This window comes from Coturnix japonica, chromosome 10 (assembly GCF_001577835.2).
Source record: "Coturnix japonica isolate 7356 chromosome 10, Coturnix japonica 2.1, whole genome shotgun sequence".
Taxonomy (NCBI): Eukaryota; Metazoa; Chordata; class Aves; order Galliformes; family Phasianidae; genus Coturnix; species Coturnix japonica.
Window position 1 is genome coordinate 2,401,035 of NC_029525.1, and position 19,094 is coordinate 2,420,128.

General features: G+C 42.1%; 1 protein-coding gene across 1 annotated transcript in view; it reads right to left on the bottom strand.

Annotated features, from left to right (window-relative positions):
- Positions 1–8,998: 8,998 nt before the first annotated feature.
- Positions 8,999–19,094, bottom strand: part of PSTPIP1 (proline-serine-threonine phosphatase interacting protein 1) — a 42,412-nt gene continuing 32,316 nt past the window's right edge. Inside the window, exons 12-15 of the mRNA XM_015872761.2 lie at positions 16,838–16,919; positions 15,136–15,206; positions 13,135–13,232; positions 8,999–11,549 (exon numbers count right to left, since the gene is read on the bottom strand). Of these exons, the coding sequence (XP_015728247.1) occupies positions 11,415–11,549; positions 13,135–13,232; positions 15,136–15,206; positions 16,838–16,919 (386 nt within the window). The 3' untranslated portion in view covers positions 8,999–11,414. The remainder of the gene's footprint in view (positions 11,550–13,134; positions 13,233–15,135; positions 15,207–16,837; positions 16,920–19,094) is intronic.

Below are 19,094 nucleotides of genomic sequence, written 5' to 3' on the forward strand. Positions count from 1 at the left end.
TTCAGAACTTCTACTGCTTTTTCTTATGCTCTTTATTATGCAAAATAGATTTGTTCAGCCACATTGATTGCAACAGTGTTCTCAGACACCCAAAGAAATGTCAGTTAAGAAAGGGCAATTCGAATGTGTGGTCTGCTAAGACCAACCACTCAAGAGATTTAAGTTTCTTCATGTTGTTTCACTATTGTAAGAGTACATTTGTAGACTTCTGTGCTAATTTCTAAACACGGGCTGCAGATGATGTGCTCTTGGGACGTACGTTTTCTTTCTTAGAATTGTGTTTGTGTTGATAACCTGGAAGGCCTCTTGGGGCTATGGAATTAAATGTCATGGATGTGGGACATAAGCCTGCTAACAGAATCTACTGTTAGAAGAGAGGATGAATTTAATGATTATCTGCATCACGTTGTATTACATACATTATATATGCTTGGTAAAATCTCAGAGAAATGAAACTAACGTTGACTTTTGAAAACTAGACCAGGACAGATTTTAAAACAGGTTTGTATTGCACAAAACTAAATACTTCAAAAAGAGGTCAGCTTTTACTAGCTACAGTGCACATATAAGCTCTGCAGACAGTAGCATATGCGTTCTTCTTTGAAGTCATTGTAATTATGGAAAGATTTCTGCTACAGAGCACGTACTTGTTAATCTTGCTGGAAGACATAGATATTACTACAGATGACTTGACTGCATAGCATCAAATAACTGCTTGTAGACCAGAGAGGCCTCTGCATGCTTCATAGAATAAAGAAAATGCATGCTGAAATGTGGAAACTTTTTTTAATCTAATAAATACCTTAGACATTACTTGCATAGTAATAAACTAAGCCAATACAATTTGTAACTGCTCTGAGTTAGTTGTTGAAAACTAGTGGCCTTATTGCATGATCTGTGCACAGAGTTCCTGAATTCTGAAGGTGATTAGAGGCCAGAGGGGCTAAATATTTGTAACTGGTATATTTTAGCTTAATTAATGTTAACTATAACTATACAGTTAAAAGTCTTGAATTGGCAATAAATCCATTTTGCTTACAACTCCAGGACTGCAAAGTGATCTGGCAGGCTTCTGAAAACTCGGTCTTTGGTCTGTGTATAACCCTGAAGAAAAGCTCCTTAATCCTGAGTCCTGTAGAAAAGGAGTCACTTCAGTATTCAAGACAGAAGGCAAAGGTGAGGTGTATCCAGCTTTGATTGCTTCATAGATGCCCTATTAAAAGCTGCAAACAGTAGAAGTACCTGTTCTGCTTGTTGAGGAGTTGCTGTTACAGTTCATTTTAGACAAAAAGCTCAGGTGTGGGTTGCAGTTATTCATGGAAGTACTGCCCTGTGTACCTATTGCAATAGTAATTGCAGCTTCTTTGGCACTTAACTTTGTGGCAGAAGAGTATTGTGTTTAGGTGTGCATATATACAGAGAAACTACTCTTCTGTAAATATGTTAAACTGATAATAAAATGTCTCTTGATACACTGGGCTCGTTGCTGCCAGTGTCAAGCCTTTTCTGCTTCACTTGTTGCTCAGCAGCCTACGCAAGGTTTGCATCCATGTTTTCTTCACCTGACTCTGAAGATCCACGCTGCAATGCGATATTTTTAAGTCTTTTTTTTCCTCTGTTGAGAAAAACTACATTAATGTTGGAGAACAGTAGGAAGGTCTCAGTAACATAATCCAGTCTGACAAGTAATACTTTGATAAATAGTTTTCCCCACAATACAGGCTTTTCTTGTATTGTGACTCTTCAAATGAAGTTACAACATAATGAAGCTCAGGCTACTGTCAGTGTTCAAGGCAGTGTTTTTCAGTATTGTTTTTATTGTTCTGATGAACAGCACAAAAGACAAGACAACTCCTTGCCCATCTAAGCAAAAAGTAGAAACTTGTGTGAGCAGTGTGGAATAGTAGTTTTTCCTTCTAGAAGATTCAGTTTATAATTTTTCTACTTGTTTCTGTTGAATCCTGTTTAGTTTAGGACTGCAGTCTGCAGCGTTAACTGCACTAGCTAGTTTAAAACAAGCACCAAAGGCAACTGAGCTGTGGTACTATACCAGTTTAGTAGAGCCTTACGTAATGTTACTGAGAAAAACATCATAAATTAGCCTTAGGCGATCTTTGAGGTCCTTTTCAACCTAGGCCATTCTATGATTCTATACATAACACCAGGGGTGGACCACTGCTTCCAGTTGCAGGTAGTTTTGTTTTCTCAATAGTGGTGTAGGTTCTGTTGGAGCCAAGCCCATCTTCATTTGACTGGCTCAGTATTTCTGGTCTGCACTACGATTCTTTATTGTTTTCACTTATCTTTTCCTGCATACCTTAGCTTACATACTTGAAACTGAGACATGGGCACCATTCTCGTTAATATTTTAAATGTGAATTTTTAGTTTCTCCTTCATTTCTACTATCACTGACCAACTTTCTTTTTCCTTTCATCTTCCAGTCGCAGCATCAACATGTTTTAGTATTTCTGAAGTTCAGCATTCTAGCAATCCCTCTTGTAGCTGTACATGTCACATTTCTAACTTTTGATGTTGTTGTATTGACTGCTCTCAAGTTGTTTCTTCTGTGTATTTAATTATATAGGTTGCTTCAAGAAGTAATGCCTTCTGTTTATTTACACTGAGGTGACAACAGGTACACGGAGCACAATAACAGATTCTCAGCTACAAAATCCTGTTTTCAACATCATTGCCACCTTTGGTTGTGTTTTTTTTTGCCTGCAATGAACAGTAGCCTGCATGCTGTGCTAGTAAAAATCTGCCATCAGCAGAGGTGACCTGCTATCAGCGCCGCTGAAATGCACCACCCACCACCTCACTGCACCTCGCATCCACTGTCTGGTCTTGTAAGTGTTCAGTAAGCACCAATGAATGTCAGTGGGTGCCATTTTCTCCCTGTGGAGGGGTTCACTTCATCCCTTTGCTCCATCCACTCTTCTATGTCAGATGCCATTTTGTCAGTGTCCCTCTGCTGCTGTCTACCACAACAACCAAACGTAAGGGAATTCTGGGGGAAGGTTCAACTCCTACTGCCGTACCACTAACATTCACTGTTACCTTTGGAGCAGGCCTTGTGTTTTTGAGTACAGAACGTGTAAGATGTTCCTATCCCTTTATCTGCCATGACTTATCTGTAGCACAGTGTCTAACAGAAATCAAATCTGTAACAGTGAGATATTACAGCGTAGGAAATACAGGACCAACAAATGACTTTTGGTACCCTGTTGATAGACTTGATGGAAGCTCTGTAAGACTGATTACACTTTAGTGCATGAATTACATTTTCATGTTTCATTGCACTGTCAAATACCAGTAGTATTATTTATGAAGTCTTGCCACTTTTCAGCATCTACTATTAGTGCTACTTCAGCCAGTGAAGCTACTAATACTAGTCATATTGATTCAGAGAGCAAAAGGTTTGTCTTGTTGTTAAGGGGGGTGGATATATCTGTGTTGCTTGATGGAACTTCAATTTCTGATTCCAAATAGCAATATGTTTTCTTTACCCTAGCTGCACAGCTGTAATGGTCACTCATCCAAACCAACTGGATCAGGTGCTTTGTGCTGGAGAGGCAATGAGGTCTCTGTGCAGACCGCACAAGGAATTATTTGAGGAATGACTGAACAAGAATATGCTATGTGGAGCACACAACCATGTAGATTACCTACGGTGGTGAACCTCACCTGATCCCCAGGGCTTTTTAACACATGGTTAAAAAAGGATATTCTCTTTGAATCAGATATTTTCTCTTGCTGCTGTGACATGAACTGCAATGCAAGTCCCCTGCTTTACTAATAGAAGTCTAACATAAGGCTCATGAGAATGAGCTGCATTTAAACCGTCGTCTGGTATGGTGTGGGCCAGGTATGGATTTATTTTATTAAGCAGGGAAATAGTCTGAGTGCAGTTCAATAAAGCTGGTAAAATGCCTGACTTGGTAGCAGGAAGATGACAGCTTTTGATTTTGAATTTTTTGTACTTGGTATTTTAGATAATACTTGAGACACTACATGTGATAACAGTTGTAGTGATAGCCTCTGCAGTACAGAAATAGTGGGCCTTGTAACGGACTGAATCTTAGGGCTGAGATAAATCCCACTGAAATGCAGTAGCAGTCTCTAAGTGCAGTGGGTCTTGGGTTTTCCCATGCACTGCATCCTGTAGCATATGTGCATACTTGTATGAGTGCTGTGTTAAGCAGTCTGCTACTTGAACCTTCAAATTATCTTTTTCACATTTGCTCTTTGCTGCCACTCTGAGTGAAGCGAGTGCCCCTTATATGTATAATAAATTATGGTTCCAAATCACCTTTCAAAAATTCATCTTGCTGATCCAGTTCTCCCTGGAGCTGGATTGAATCAGCAAATACAAACTTTGCCCTTCTCTCCTATTTTCTGGTGAAAGGTCTATGTTTGGGGGGAGGAGGGGGAAACCAAAGTAATCCAGCACCGTGTCCTTCTATGCATTGTGTCACTTACTGCTCAAAAGTAAGGCTTACTTTTGGACTATTTGTTACTAAAGTGAGCCATAACAGTGTGAGACCACAGACTTATTCCCCTCAATACTTTGGAGGCAGCTTTGCTTTCATCTTGGTTGGTGTAGTGCTTTGGGCAGCAGCCCAAATGAGCCTTTGCCTCATTCCAGAGATGAACTTCTTTTTCCAGGATGAGCTGCTGTCAGACCTTTGCCACCACTGTGCTGTGACTGAAGAACTACGATTAATTTCCTTGATATAAATAAAGTGCTTAAGCAAACCACTGATGGTTGAGGTGCTTAGGAGCTTCTGTGGTTCCTTGTATGCAAAAACAGGAATCATCAGGAAAAACAGCTTTCAAGCAAAACTCTGAAATGTTTCTCCCGCCTTCAGTAAGATAATGGTCCGTGCTGAATGGGGCTGATAGTGAATTGAGTGAAGGGTGATAGTTATCAAATGCTGTCTGTTGCAAGAGGAAGGTAAGCCATCTTTAGTAAGCATTGCTCTGTGTACATCTGTACCAGGCCTCCACAAGCAGGTTATAGGTATGACTGTTTCCTAGGAGGTTCTACAGAGGAACTGGGCAGTGTTGTTCCCAGCAGGCACTTCCAGGGTTTGGAAAATCCTCTGTTCCTGGGAGTGATGCTTGTTGCTAAGAGTTCAGTGCTATGCTCTACTCTTGCACTTGGAATAAAACATCCATTTTAAAAGCCACTGTTTTAACCTGGTGATGTTGGTACACACGGGTGGTGAACAAAAGCATTGGCATCACGTGATAGTGCACTGAGGATACAGGATGCAGCGCAAAGATGAATTTAGGTCCTCTGCTGATAAATACTCTGTATTTTGTTTTCTGTTGGGTTTTGTTTTTAACAGAAAATCAGTACACGATCCTGCAGAGCAGGCAGGATGCGTTTCTCAAGTTCCCCTCTATCTCTAGAATATGGCATCCCTTTGGTTTTGAATCTCTGAATTGAGCAGTGACCGTAGTAAAACCTTTAGATGCCACTTAGTGGAACAAAGTCACTGTCACTCATGTCTCCCTTCCTCACAATGGTTCAGAGGCGGGGAGGGCTGTGCAGCCCTTCTCTAAAGACAAAGCCTTTCTCATGTCTATCAGTGCATTGAAAGCTTTCCCTTTCACACTTTGGTTAACGTTTTTATCCCAGGAAGGTTAAAGTTCATCACTTTCCCAAGGAGTTCCTACACAGACTGTTTACGGCTTACAATTTCAAACAATCCTTTCTCAGATGCATCTGTTGAGCATTTCTGCCCTTGCAAAGTGGAAGGGGATGTACTAAGCTTCCCCAGCTCCCCCATGATCTTTAGATTGTGATTATTATCTCATGTCTGCAGACAGCAAAGCTGTTTTATCTTTTCAAATCCGAGCAGTCCAGGCTCTTCCAGATCTGATATATAAAATTTCTTCTGATTTCAAAATACAAACCCCTAGGATATCTGTTCCCTCACCCCAGTTGTCTTTGTATCCTCTTCATCATCAAGAAGCTATATGGAAACTTCTAATTCTCAGCTGATTGTTACATTCTAAGCCCAGTTCTGTGTGCCTATTGATTTGGAGGATTTAGTATTTTCCCTTGTAAGTTTCAGTTCTAACAAGTCAAATTTCTCCTGTTTTTGCTTAAGGAAAATCAGCTGGAAGTCCTGAGTGGTTTCCATGAGAGTTTTATTTCTAAAGCAAAGATATACTCCAGTCTTTATGCCTCAGGTCAGAATACAGTAAATCTGGCTTTTGAACCGTGTGCCAGACAGAATTGCTGCAGCTACATGACACACAGCAGTGACAGGCTGTGAATTTGCTCTTAACTTTGCACTGAGCAGCTCTGTGCCAGGTCGGGTGTCATCCTGTCCTCCAACAGCTCGTGGAAGGACAGAAGAGCACTACCACGTGTGCTGGCTAATTTGACAGAAATATGATTACCTGTCTGTCCTAGAAACAGGTCCAGTTGGCACTGTGAGTCATCCAGCACTACACAGATCTGAGGGTAATTGTGACCTTGAGCTTCTCTCTGCTAAAACATGAATTGGCCCCTGAAAGTGGGTAACTGCTAACAAGCGCTTTGAGGAAAAGTACCTTTCCTTTCCCATTGTCAGTTTTTTCTTAGTGGGCTATTGTTGTTTTGTTAAAATCACACTAACTCGCAGGACAGTAATTCTCACTCCCCATCCAAAACCTCTTCTATGAGAGTCATCTTTCCCCTAAAAAGAAATATAATCAACCCCTGCGAGCTCCTAGCAATCATTTACTTTCCAGAAGCCTGACACGGCCTGGCATACCAATCTTATCTCCTTCCTTACAAAAAAACAACAAACACATTATCTGAAGGGGAATGGCACAAGTCTCAGCTGTTCTTTTTAGCCCTTCTACAGTGAGCACGCCTGAACCCACAGCTGTGCTATTGAAAACACCTGTGATGGGTATCCTAATTAATTTAGGAAACTGGTGAATGGTAGTGACTGATCCTAATGGTGTTTTTAGTTTTGTTTTATAACAGCTAACTCTGATTTTACTTCTGAGGCTTAGCAGCTCACTCCTGCCTGTAAACCCACAGTAACAAGGAGAGGTGGACCTGAGGGGTGAAGGCCGAGCTAAGAGCACCTCCTTGTTTTCCTTGCTCATTAGTGCCAAGAGAAATTTTTGTGCTTTAGGGCGTGTGAGTTATTAGTAGCTGTGTGGTTGGAGAGCAATAAAGCAAGGGAAAAGAAGGTGGTTTCAGGCAGCAGAAACTGATATTTGAGGACTGGCAATTTGTTCTGTACTGTTCAGAATTATTGCCAGTCTACGATGAAGGTTAACAACATTTCAGTGCAGCAGACTCAGTGTGTGTACTACTGATAGAGGGTCCCCTGGGTTCTCTAAGCCTGCAGAAGTAAGCCAGCCAGCACTGATACAGCCAAGAGGTTACACTGTGCTGTAGAAGCCAGCGTATTAGTTACCCACCAGTGCTTATATTAGGTGTTTCTTAACACCCAGCCAGGTTCCCATCAGGCACCACCTGATGACTGGCTTGTAACAAATCTACTCTTGGCATCTGTGTGCTTCCACTTAAACTGCATATAGCAGTGAGTGAGTAAGCTGCAATCAGGTAACCTCATCTGTAAAATTACCTCTGGAAAGGAGCCCTGGACTTCAAAGGCACCCCATGAAGGAGCAAGACAAGAAGGAATGCAAGGTAAGAGTCGATGCTGTTAACATCTTATATATGTGATCTGTCAATGCTATGGCTCAAGTATGCTGGGATTCTTCTTGATAGGAAGTTCAAATAAGCGTCTTCAAGGAGGTGATGCTCAAAACCTCCAGTAGCCACAGTGTTCCGGATGTTGGTGACTGCTCTATTTATTGTAGAAGGGATTGGTTTATTTCTTTCTTTCAATTGAGTGCTTGCAAACAAAGCCAGAAGCTACCTGTCTGTAGCAGTGGACCTATAAAACTTGACAGGTTTTCTCTTTGTGATTAAGTCCTAACTGTGTTTGTTGGCTGAGTCTCTGGGATCCTTGTTACCAGCCTAATACTGCTTTGTCTGACCAAGGGTTTTCAGCAGGCTTGTGTGCTATCAATGGTACATGCAACAGCTGAATTTTGTTTTGTGCAGTCGTGGGCCTCACTGCACTAACAGGTGTCTTATAATTGCGTTATCAACCAGGTTTTCCTATTCTTCTCCTTAATTAATAGCATGGTAAAAGGACAATAATGTACATAACTGAGTATGGTTTAAGAGTACTGTTGGTCTGAGTTGTATGCTTCCAGCTGTTGAAAATTTGCTTCTGCTAAAGGAATAATAGAACCTCTGCACAGTCTCATGATCATGTTGCTTGAATCCAGAACCCATCAAGGAGAGCAGCAGGTATGAACCTCAGTCTGTTTGTATTCTCTTGTGATCTATGTGGGAAATGACTCCAGTCTTTCTTACCCGTCTTGTTTAGTGGGTAGGAAATGCCCGTTGGCTCCTTATGACCTAGTGAGAATTTCTACAGGTAGCAGTTATAAGTCTGAAATTGTTCAGCGTGAAATATTTGTTGTCAGTTGTGCAAAGTGAAGTCTACCCCACAGTGCCTATTCAAAAACAGCTCACTAACATTATTGCAAATTTGTTTTAATTAGTTTGACTCTATTTACATATTACCCATAGGCTGTAAGTGGTTAATTATGCTCTATCCCCTTTGCTGAGCAGCTGGCAAAAGTGTGTTCCTCTCTCTGTCTGCTAACAGCTGCTTGTGTGTGAGCCCATCCAGAGCACTGACAGCATAGGTAGCGCTATAGAGGCAATCTGCTGATTGTAGGTGTGCTGTGAGATTAGTTTACTTGATGAAGCTATGCACTTCACTGCTGCTATGGCCCTACTTGTTGCTTGACACATCCTTGCCAAGAAATGGTAGTCAGGGTGGAGGTAGAGCCATATCAGAAGTGTCTATAAGGAAAACATCTCAGCCAAATACACTGGAGTTTAGTTTAAGGATGTCTGTCACTGGAAAGGATCTGTTTTAGTTTCACCTGAAAATTAAATGATTTCTCAAGCGCATCGGTTTTGTTACCAAACAGTTACCAAGCCAGAGAGGTAACATTATTATTAAGGCAATGCCCTATGTTTGACCTTCCTGTTTTTCGTACTGTCTGGAATGGATGACACTGAAAGGGGTGTTTTAAGGGGGTGTGTGGGTATTTCTTGATATCTTTGTTTTATTTCTGACGAGTGCTGACACACTGATAGAGCAAGCTGCATAGATATGGATTACAAACTACTTATCGGCAAGATTCTTCAGCGTAAAGCAGAGAAACTGAATTATGAGAAAACATTGCTGTTGCTTTTTCATTTCCTTATCAGCCTGGAGTTAGCATGTGGGACACAAATGCTACAAGAGTGGGTGGGTTTAGAAATATCTATAGCAGATGCAACAAACAGAAGAAAACTTGACAGGAAAAAAAAAGATAGGAAAGGAACCAGTTTCCTGAATTTAACAGCAAAAATATGAAATGCTTTGATGGAGGAGATACAGTAGTCACCATCTGTCAGCTGATGTGGACCATATGGTTCGTGTAGGCAAAGCCAATCCATACAAGGATTTCAAGGTAAGCAGGACTGGGTATGGCAGTGTCTTGTGTGGGGCTGTCTGTGAGGAGTCTTAGCAGAATCCCTGTGTCAAATATTGTTACAAGAGCTGCATCTTTAAGGCTTTTTAAAATCAAGATCGCTTGCAGAATATTTCAGTATCTGTTGGTTAATTACAGTTCTCTTTGTGGGAGACCCACAATTCAAGAAGCAAACATATTAAATCTTTTGTACTTTAGGATTCCTCTTGTGCTGTACATAAGGAACTGTTGTAGTTGTCTGGCAGCTGCATTGACGGTGCAGTTAACTAATGTTGTGGACTCTTAGCACTGTTGGTTGAGGCATGGCCACAGGAAGCTGTTGTTGACATCCCCAGCCTGTGTGTGTGCTGCTGTTTGTACAATCTAGTGCCTGAAATGACATTCAAGTTCCTGCACTTCCACTGAGCCTCTGCTGATGGGAGCTGCTAAGAGCCCTTCAGCTCTAATGCAGATGTGCAACATGGTAACTTAGGCAAGTGCGCTATGTGTGCAGGAGGACAGAGAAGGCTTGCAGCAACTTCTATTCTGGAGTCAAGAAATGAGAATAAGATAACACGAGTGCCTTTGTCTCTCACTGTTGAGTGTTACAGCTCTTTCTTCTGCCTTGACTTTTTTCTCACTGTTACCTTAGCTAACAGTTCCTCCCTGCTCTGTGCCTTCTGAGGTGCAATTAGACTCATTTTCATTGATTTGGTTCAGTTTTAGGATCTGAAATTTTCAGAAATAGGGTAATTCTAGCCCCAGAAGTAGCACTTTCTGCTTCAGATCAAATCACTGGTGTAGGTTTTTAACTGTCGCTGCATGCTAAAGAGAGAGAAGTGGCACAAAGTACTCAGTGATCTCTTGCAAAGTATAGCGGTGGGTGGAAACATTCCTAAAATGCTGGACTGGTGATACTGCTGGATCTGTAACCTGTGAGGTGCAACGAACCTGCTCAGCACAGCTTCTCTGAAGAGGTTTTGTTGTAGAACAAGCACATTACAAGTAACAGGAAAGGAACCCAGCCAAATCTGTGCCAGGTATCCCAGAGCTGCAGAGACTGCAGTCAGACTGAGAAGCCTGTGGGCAGGAAAGGATCAGCTGGGTGAACAGAGAAGTTAAAAGGAGAATGTGCTGAAGGCACGTCTGTGCAGGCTGCATGAGGCAGCTGGCGCTTTTTTTCCCAGGATCAGGGCAGGGCAGCACTGCTAGAAGACTTTTTTTAAACATAGGTGTCAGAGAACCCACCCAACTGAGGTAAAAGCAGCCCTTGGGCTCTTCATCTGCCCTCATTTGGCTGTCCCAGAATCCAGTGCAAAGCAGAGCCATGGATGTCCTTGTGATGTAAAAGCTATCTGCTTTCTGAGTGTGCATGCCTCCTGCTTTTAGCTCAGCACTCGCAAGTTGAGGAGAGGGGATCCATGGTGGAGGTCATGGCTGCAATGGTAGTAGGGGTTGCTCCCAGATTGATTGGAGGTGATCCTCCATCCTGGACAAGCAGAACTGGCTTCTTTTTCCTTTAGCATAGTTAAGTTCTAAGCAGGGCTTTTCTCCCAGATTCTCCAAGGTTTGAGATTCTAACGGCAGCAGTGCTGAGAGTGGAAAACACCTTTGTGAGAAACACAAGTCCTCATGTTGCTGAGATGAAGACAGCTTTTTTTCAGACAGTGTGGGCCAGAAGTTGTTGAGGGGGAGAGAGGATCGGTGGGAAGGACGATGAAAGCAGTTATTTCCTGACTAGTAAATGTAGAGGGCAGTGTAATGGGTTTTCTTGGTCAGCTGGAGCAGAACTTGTATGATGTTTGTTTTCAGTAGTAGAATAATTTCAAAGTCTAAGGACTGAGGCTACGCTTCAACAGATCTTTTGAAGGTAGGAGCCTGGCACAAAGCCTCGCTGCCCATTCCTTTCTACTGTCCACCAGCCGTCGTCATTTTCTTCAATGACAGCTACGATATCTCCTTCATTGATGTCCAGTTCATCCATGTTCTGAAAGGGGACAGAGAAAGGAAATGTGGTTAACCTGAGCATACAGGAGGGACCCATGTATCTTGTGGTTTGTTTTTTTTTTACCCTGTCTTTCATCAAGAGTCTGTCAGTGTCCTCCAGATTGGGAACGAGCCTAAAACAGAGGAGGATTAAGGACTTCCTGAGCTGCCTGTTTCCTTAAGATCTTCAGAATGTTCCCGAGTCTCCCTGTTGTCCTGAGCAACCTGTTTTATCATAAGGGAAGGCTGGAAAGGGCTAAATGTGACTGTTCCAACCAGCCAGCCACGAACCTTCCTAAGTCTACAGCTCTTGCCCAACTGAACACTGCAAGGCTTCATTCCTGGCAGAGATAAAAACAGTGTCTCTACAAATCCAGGCCATAAATAGGACCCTTAGTTCTTTTAATAACAAACAACGGTGGCCAGTGGAGGAACTTTTAAGCCTACAAATTAAACTGCGGCAGTTCTTTGAGGGAAGGCTGATGGTGTAGCAGGAGTCAATGTGAAGAAGAAAATAGTTTTTAACCAGTCCTGAGGAGAAATACAGTGGAAGGACCTAAAGGTTCATGTTATGGCTGAAGAGCCATTGCTGGATTTGGAAGAAGTTATAACAATCGTGGGGTGGAAAGCGGGGGCAGGTGTCCTATGTGCTGTATGTTTTATTTATGCCATTCTTTGAAACCTGTGGCTGCTGTGAAATAAGCTATTCGCTAGAAGCATCAAGGGCCTGAGCCACTGTGACTTGATCCTTTTTTTCCCCCTTTTTGGTGTTTTAGAAGGTAATCTGTATAATAGGAATAATGATGTCATCTCTCTTTCAGACATCTTGAAATCTGCATGTGAGGAGTCTGTGTTCTTAATGCTTAGTGCAGTGGTTTGCCCTCTAATGTGATCTTACTAATGGTGTTATGCTGAGAGAGGTTGGAAGCCAGTGAGGTTTAATATCCAGGTTAAGGATGCTGGTTGTGGTTTATAACACTCTTGGTACATAGGCTGGGTCCATTCTGCAACTTGCAACACTGAAGTACAGGGATACACTATAATTTGGGGATTCAGTCCTCCCCAGCATGGAGAAGACATCAGTTAAAGCTGGTGTGTTAAACTGGAGCAGGACTCTCCAGGCGATAAGTGAGATCATGTGGAGAAGGGTTCTTAGACAAGCATCTGTCACATAGTCTGAGATCTGCTATAAAGCTTCGGTAGAGTTTATTAGAGAAATCTCTACCTACTTTCTTTCCCAGGGTGGACGTTTCACAGGAAACTTAAGTTCAGAATGCTCAGTGTTGCATATTTGGCCATCATCACCAAAATAGTTTTCCATGACTCTTTAGGAGGTTGAAATAACTCAGCACCAATTTAGGCAAGCATAATTACTTGCAAAGAATGTAATTGTTTCATCTTGGGGAGAGCACAGTCCAGTGATCTGTGCCAACAACTGGCCAATAAGTCTCTAAGCGTCCTCCTCTGAAAAAGGAAAGGAAGCTTAAAAACTCCTTCACACAATTGATGCTTTCAAGATGTTTAGATCAACATTCAGTTTTAAATCTGACACTGTGTGCAATATTTAGTTTGAAGTCTTTGTTTACCTGGGCTGTGTAGTCGTACAGTACTCTGTAGTCCTGTGACGATGTAGTTCTTTCATGTTCATTTACAAAAATGGATGCGTAGACCCCATCTGCTTTCTCTGATTGGGGGGGGGGAAGGAAAAACAGAAACAAATAGTTCAGTTGCTTATAAATGCATGGGATCTTACGCAAGAGTTCACAAATACAAGGGTCTCTGTTCTCTCTCTGTCTGGAGGTGTACGTGTATAGAAAAGCTGCTGTGAACTGTAGGTAAATTCTTGCACAAAAACTGTGTCCCATTGATTGGGGGACAGTGCCCCCATTGAGCTTTCTGGGAAGTCAGGAGCATTAGCTTCATCCAGGTTGGGAAAGATGTTTACCCTGCTAAAGCACGACCACAGAAGTGCAGAGAAGGAAGTACTGTGAGTAAACTGGTGTAAACTGTTTGCTACTGGAGATGTGAGATTCTGGCAGTTCAGTGATTCATGCAGAGGTTTTTCCTTTAAGAAAAGTGGAAAATACCGTGCTGGTGTGGTGGGTCATCAGACATTTTCCATTAGTTCACATAGTTTCCATTTAGCTGTTTGTCACAGATGGGACTTTGCTGGAGGATATTTTAAACCGGCTTGTCATTATGTAGGAAAACTGTGATTCAGGAAGAGACAGAGCTAGCCCTATTGAAAAGAACCACCTGGGTCTCTTGTGCTGTTCTAGTGCTCATGGCGTAACCACGGTGGTAAAATGGAAGTACCAAAGCCTTGCTGCTGTGGATGCTGTTGTGCTGACACAGTAGTCCAGGCTAGAGCTGCTCTCGTGTACTTCCCAAGCACATCTTTGCTTTCAGTGGGGCTGTGTGGGGAAGAGAAGGGCAGCCGTGGTGTGAGCAGTCCAACCCTTCAGGGCTGGCTAAAGATGAAGGGGAGAGCAGGCTCTAATTACATGCTCACAACCTGGTATGTCAGCCCAGGTGAAAACACTGCCTTAAGTGGTTTCCAAAATGTGATGACTGTGGTGTGCTAAATGAGCAGCAAGGTCTACTTGGGCTCCACACTATGTCTGAATGAGAGATGGACAGCCAGCAGGGCTTTTTCTGCAGTTAGAGGGAGATTATTATACCAGGCTTGAGCATAAGGTACCACCACAGATGCTGTTTACTTGGATAAAGTCGAGATCTGCTGTTAAATCCAGCATTTGATGTAATATTGTTGTCTATTTCTGGTAAGTTTTTCCTGTATGTAGTCGTTACACAGCTCTGCAAGAGACCAAATGCCTTCAGGCTGTGTGTATGTGGATGCTGCTGCATGCTGAGTTAGGCAGCTGGGGCCTGGCAGGTCCAGCTGGTGCCTGATAGCTCCAGAGAGACTGTGCTTCCTGAGCACTAAATGCAGCAAGTGGGGTAGCTGCAGCCTCATTACTGGGCATCCAAGCAGGCAAGGCAGGCCTTGCAAAGGAAATTGACCTGAGTATGTTTAAAAGCTGTTTTAAAGGAACTTTTTGATTTCCTGTAGGCAGCAATCTCAGTTCAAATGTTTCGGGTTTAAATCAATAAAAATGCTGTAAGCTGCTGCTTTCTGCATGATCAAAATACTGTTTTAAATGCCCTACTGATAAATGCCTGAGTGCACGGGTTGTGATAATGCAGTCCAAGTGTGAAATGAGATGAATATTTGTATTCATAAGGCATGAGGCAGGTGTGTTAAAGACTTCAGGGATTCCCTTGTGCTTTTTAGAGGTAGCATATCCAACGTAAGGAGAATACTATTATCTTTACTAAAACTGCATTGGTCTGAAAGCACAGTGTGCCCTTACCCAGATAGAGGTCTTGAGGTTCTTATGGCCCTAAGGTTATATAGATTATTTAGTACTTCAGACTGGGAAATCTGAGCTGAATTTGTTTTCGATCTGCTCGTTCTCTTGCCTGACATCATGTGAACGTGTGCTGTAGTTCTGCTCTGTGTTAAAGCTGGACTTAGCAAGTGATGTTAAACACATCTGGTGAATTTACTCCCTGGTGAGGCATACCTAAAGGAGGGGCTGAAGGAATGACGCTTTCAGTGTTGTTTTTGCTGCTTCCATGCAACAGTCCAGAGAATCTGCAGAACCAAGAGAAGTCAATGACAAAATGAGTGAGCAGGGCATTTCTTACAAGACTCAGCTGTCAGACTTAACCTTCCCCCTTGACCTTACATGGATGTCATCCCTTCCCATGGTCATCTGCTTTCCTTTATCTATAGATACTCTTACCTTCAGTTAAAGTAAAATCTAAGAAAAAAAAAACCTTAGAAAATAACCGAACCAGATGAACTGCTGGTCATCGCTAAATTGATGCACTAAATGCATCACACAATATTGTGTTGTGGATCCAGAGACTCATGAAACAGAATTCCAATCATCTCATTCTATCGATACGATGAGAATTCTCAGTTGTTTACAAAAGAATACAATTCCTTTAGGGAAAACCAATGCAATTCAAAATACAAAGCCTTTCTAACATACCTTTCTAGAAATAGTGAATTTAAGTGAAATACTTTTGTTTCCTTTATTTATTTATTTTTTAATCTCACCTAGTTGTTTTCTATATCACAGCTGGATTCTGGCTGGGAACTGGTGACCAGGCCAAGCGAGAAGATGGTTTAGGATATAAGTGTAGGTAGCAGTAGTATGGAGTGCTTAAGATGTACATCGAGGGTTTGATTTTTCAGCTGGTGAATGGTCAGTGATTCAGGAAAATGGATTTCTAAGCTCAATGAGTTCTCAAAAACTGAGGCTGAGCCTCTGAAGGCTGTTTGCTCCTGCTGGGCACAGCTGTATTCTAAATGGCCATACAATTGTCTTCTGTAATTGCAGAGGCTGCAATGTTAGGATTCATTATTATATAAAATCTTGTTTCCAACAGGGAACCAAATATTGTGTATAAACCTTATCAGCTCGCTAACAAGCCTGGCCCACGTTTTAAATGGGAGATCTCAGCCCCCTCTTTGTCTTTGCCATAAAATAAGACTTGCCAAACTACAAAGCTCTCCTGCTTTTAAATATGATGCCATTTCTGCCATGAATTAGCCATTTTAGTATAAAATATTTAAACCAATAGCTCTACCGTGCTGTTCCGCTGATATAACTGCATTCATATTACTATATTTACCAGCTTAAATGGATTAGAAAAAGAAAAGCACCTCCCTTATCATCACAGTTATTCCACTAAGTATTTTTTCTTTTGGTCTAGAAAGAGACAGCAGCTCTTTGTTGTTCCCAGCTGGGCATCGCAATGCACTAAGCCAGGAGGCATTGCTGAAAAGGACAGCTCTCCCCAGCCCTGGCTCCCAGCAAGGCTCACCTTTGCCCTCCCTTGCACAGAGTGCTTTTGATGCTGTGTGCCATGACTCACTAGGAAAGAGGAAATAAGTGTGAATGCTCTCTATTGCCAGCAGACTGTTTTATGAACTTGTCCTCTTGTCTCTCTTCCCACTAGGCCAAGGCAAAATGGCTCTGACTCCAGCTTTAATGGGTTTACTTCTTCTCTCGAGTTAGTTTTATTTCTATGCAGCTGTCTCTTGCTACAGTGAAAGAAGAAGTAACTATCCAGGTCCCGTTTACTGTCACAGAAACATAGACTCACAGAATGGCTTAGGTTGAAAGGGATCTTAAAGATCATCTAGTTCCAACCCCTGTGCCATCATCATACACTGAGAAGTAGTACGTCTGGGAATGAAAATTCATCACTTACCTCTTCATCATCCCACAGGTCTGGGTTGGGCTGTTGCTTCTGTTTGGTTCTCTGTCGTAGTAGTTCTCATATCCTATTGCACCTGCAGTAGGGCAACAAAAGAAAAAGGAGATGTTCAATCAGGCAAAACCTATTTCTCTCAATCAGAGTGCAGCCAACAGAATAGCAGAATAGTAACATGTTTGGGGCATCTCAGGGGGATGTAGGTGCTTGACAAAAGCCTTTCAAGTGCTTGTGTGCAGATGCCTTGTTGGTGGAAGGGCGTTCTTGTCCTGGCACAAGCACAGTCAAAGTCGTGAGGAGCCATTGCAACAACAGTGAGAGATCCTAATTCAGAATGTAGTTTAGCCCATGATTGTTTCCCCTGTTTTCTTGAAGCCCCTACTTTAAGGGGAGCAGAGCATGGTCACTGTGAGCCTGTGACTGTGCTCCTGATGCAGTTGGTGGCAATGTTTTGTTTTGTTTTGTTTTTTCCATAACATGTTGAGCTGAGAATTTCTGTTGGAGCTGGGGAAATTTCTGAAAGTCTTTGGGAGCAGCAATAGTGAGAAATGTCCTGCTCTGTGCCTGTGTGTGGCTTCTTACCTTTTGTATCTTCACCTCCACCTCCTGAGAGCTGATTTGCTTTTTACTCAGCAATTGATTGTTTTTCTTCTCTTGAACGCAGTTATGTTACAGTCCCTTCCCTCTCCCCTATGGTGTGGTTGAGGGTGAAATTGAGCTTATTTACAAATCTAGCTTTACAGATGAAATAGTTACAGATGGATTTATTTTTCATCTTACAGCTGCCAGTGCAGTAGCTTAGAGCTGGTAGTCAGAAACCTTCTCAGTGTGAAAGTCAAACAAATATGAGTCAAATCTGACTTGGAAGCCCTGATAACCTATTATCTCAGTTCTGATACCAGGTAATTAAGTAAGATTTTGAACTTAGACTAAAGGTTGTGTTGATGTTTTCATGCTGGACTAGCCAAGACCATAAACAGAGCAGGCACATACAATAGTGAGTGCAAAGAACTCCTACAACAGAGACTCATGGTATTAAAGGATTATTCTTTTTTTTTACCATTTTAAGAGTCTGTGTTTCTTACCCTTCCAGACTTTCTCCTGCTGTAGTTTTTAGCCTGTAGTTCATGACTTGACTAGGTAGAAGAGAGAGCGACAGCATCAAGAAACCAAAAGGTTGGTCAGGGTAAAGATCTACCTCTACACAATACAAAACCACACATGGGTTTTGCTGTGCAAACTCATTAACAAGAGCTGTAGAGGTACTGGGGCATCACTTCCAGAACATCACCTTCTAGAAGGTGGCAGAAAAAAACACCAAAAAGCAACAACGAAAAGAAACCAAACCAAGAATCAATTGTTTCTTTGCATTTGATAAAGCTCTCAAGTGTTTTTTCCCACCTCTTTCTTATTAGAAATGAGTCCTGACATAGCCAAGAACTGTGTGCATAAAATGACCTGGGTGACCAGAGAATGAGAGATCTCCCATAAGGAAGAGAGAGAGGGAGTGAGCCTAGCTGAGAATTACAGTTCTTTGTATGCAGAATTTTCACACCATTGCAAGGTGCATTTTCACTGTCAGAAAGGAGAACTGCAGCTTTTCCTAGGTAAATGCTCTTGTAGCAGTCAAATTTAAATCCCCTATGAGAAGAGGAATAAACTGTAGCAGCAACATGACATCCAAGCATGAGCATCGATGTATTAGTTTAATAAAAAATTCTCCAAGTCCTGATTCTTAATTGTCATGGGTGTAATGAGAAAAGGTTAAAGAGTAAACAAGCCTTAGGTAACTCAGTGCTGGATTACTAACAGCATCCAGCCCTGCTGAAGGAGTTACCAGGCTGTTACTGCTGCCAGATCTGGGCTCTGAGCTGCTCCTAACAAGATTATCCCATGGTCCAGGGCACTTATACTGCTGATGTTTGCACCTACAAGATCTGTAGCATGGAAGGCTTTTGTCAATATACAGCTTTCTTATACCAGTGTACCTTGTTCTGTGTTCTGAATGGAAGTAAACTCTCTTGTGACTCCTGAGTCAACATTGAAGGGGTTCCTCTTTGGCATCTCAGCATGGTATTACAGCAGATTGTGTAAGTATACAGTCTGTGTACACAGATTTAAAAAAAACCAAAGAAATGGAAGAAGAGATCATTTCAGAATAGAGATCTATCATCAGGTCAGCTGATGACGAGATGAAATAGGGAGTTTTCTGTCCTTTTACAAAGGCTGTGAATCTTTGTTTGCTGCAGGCAGT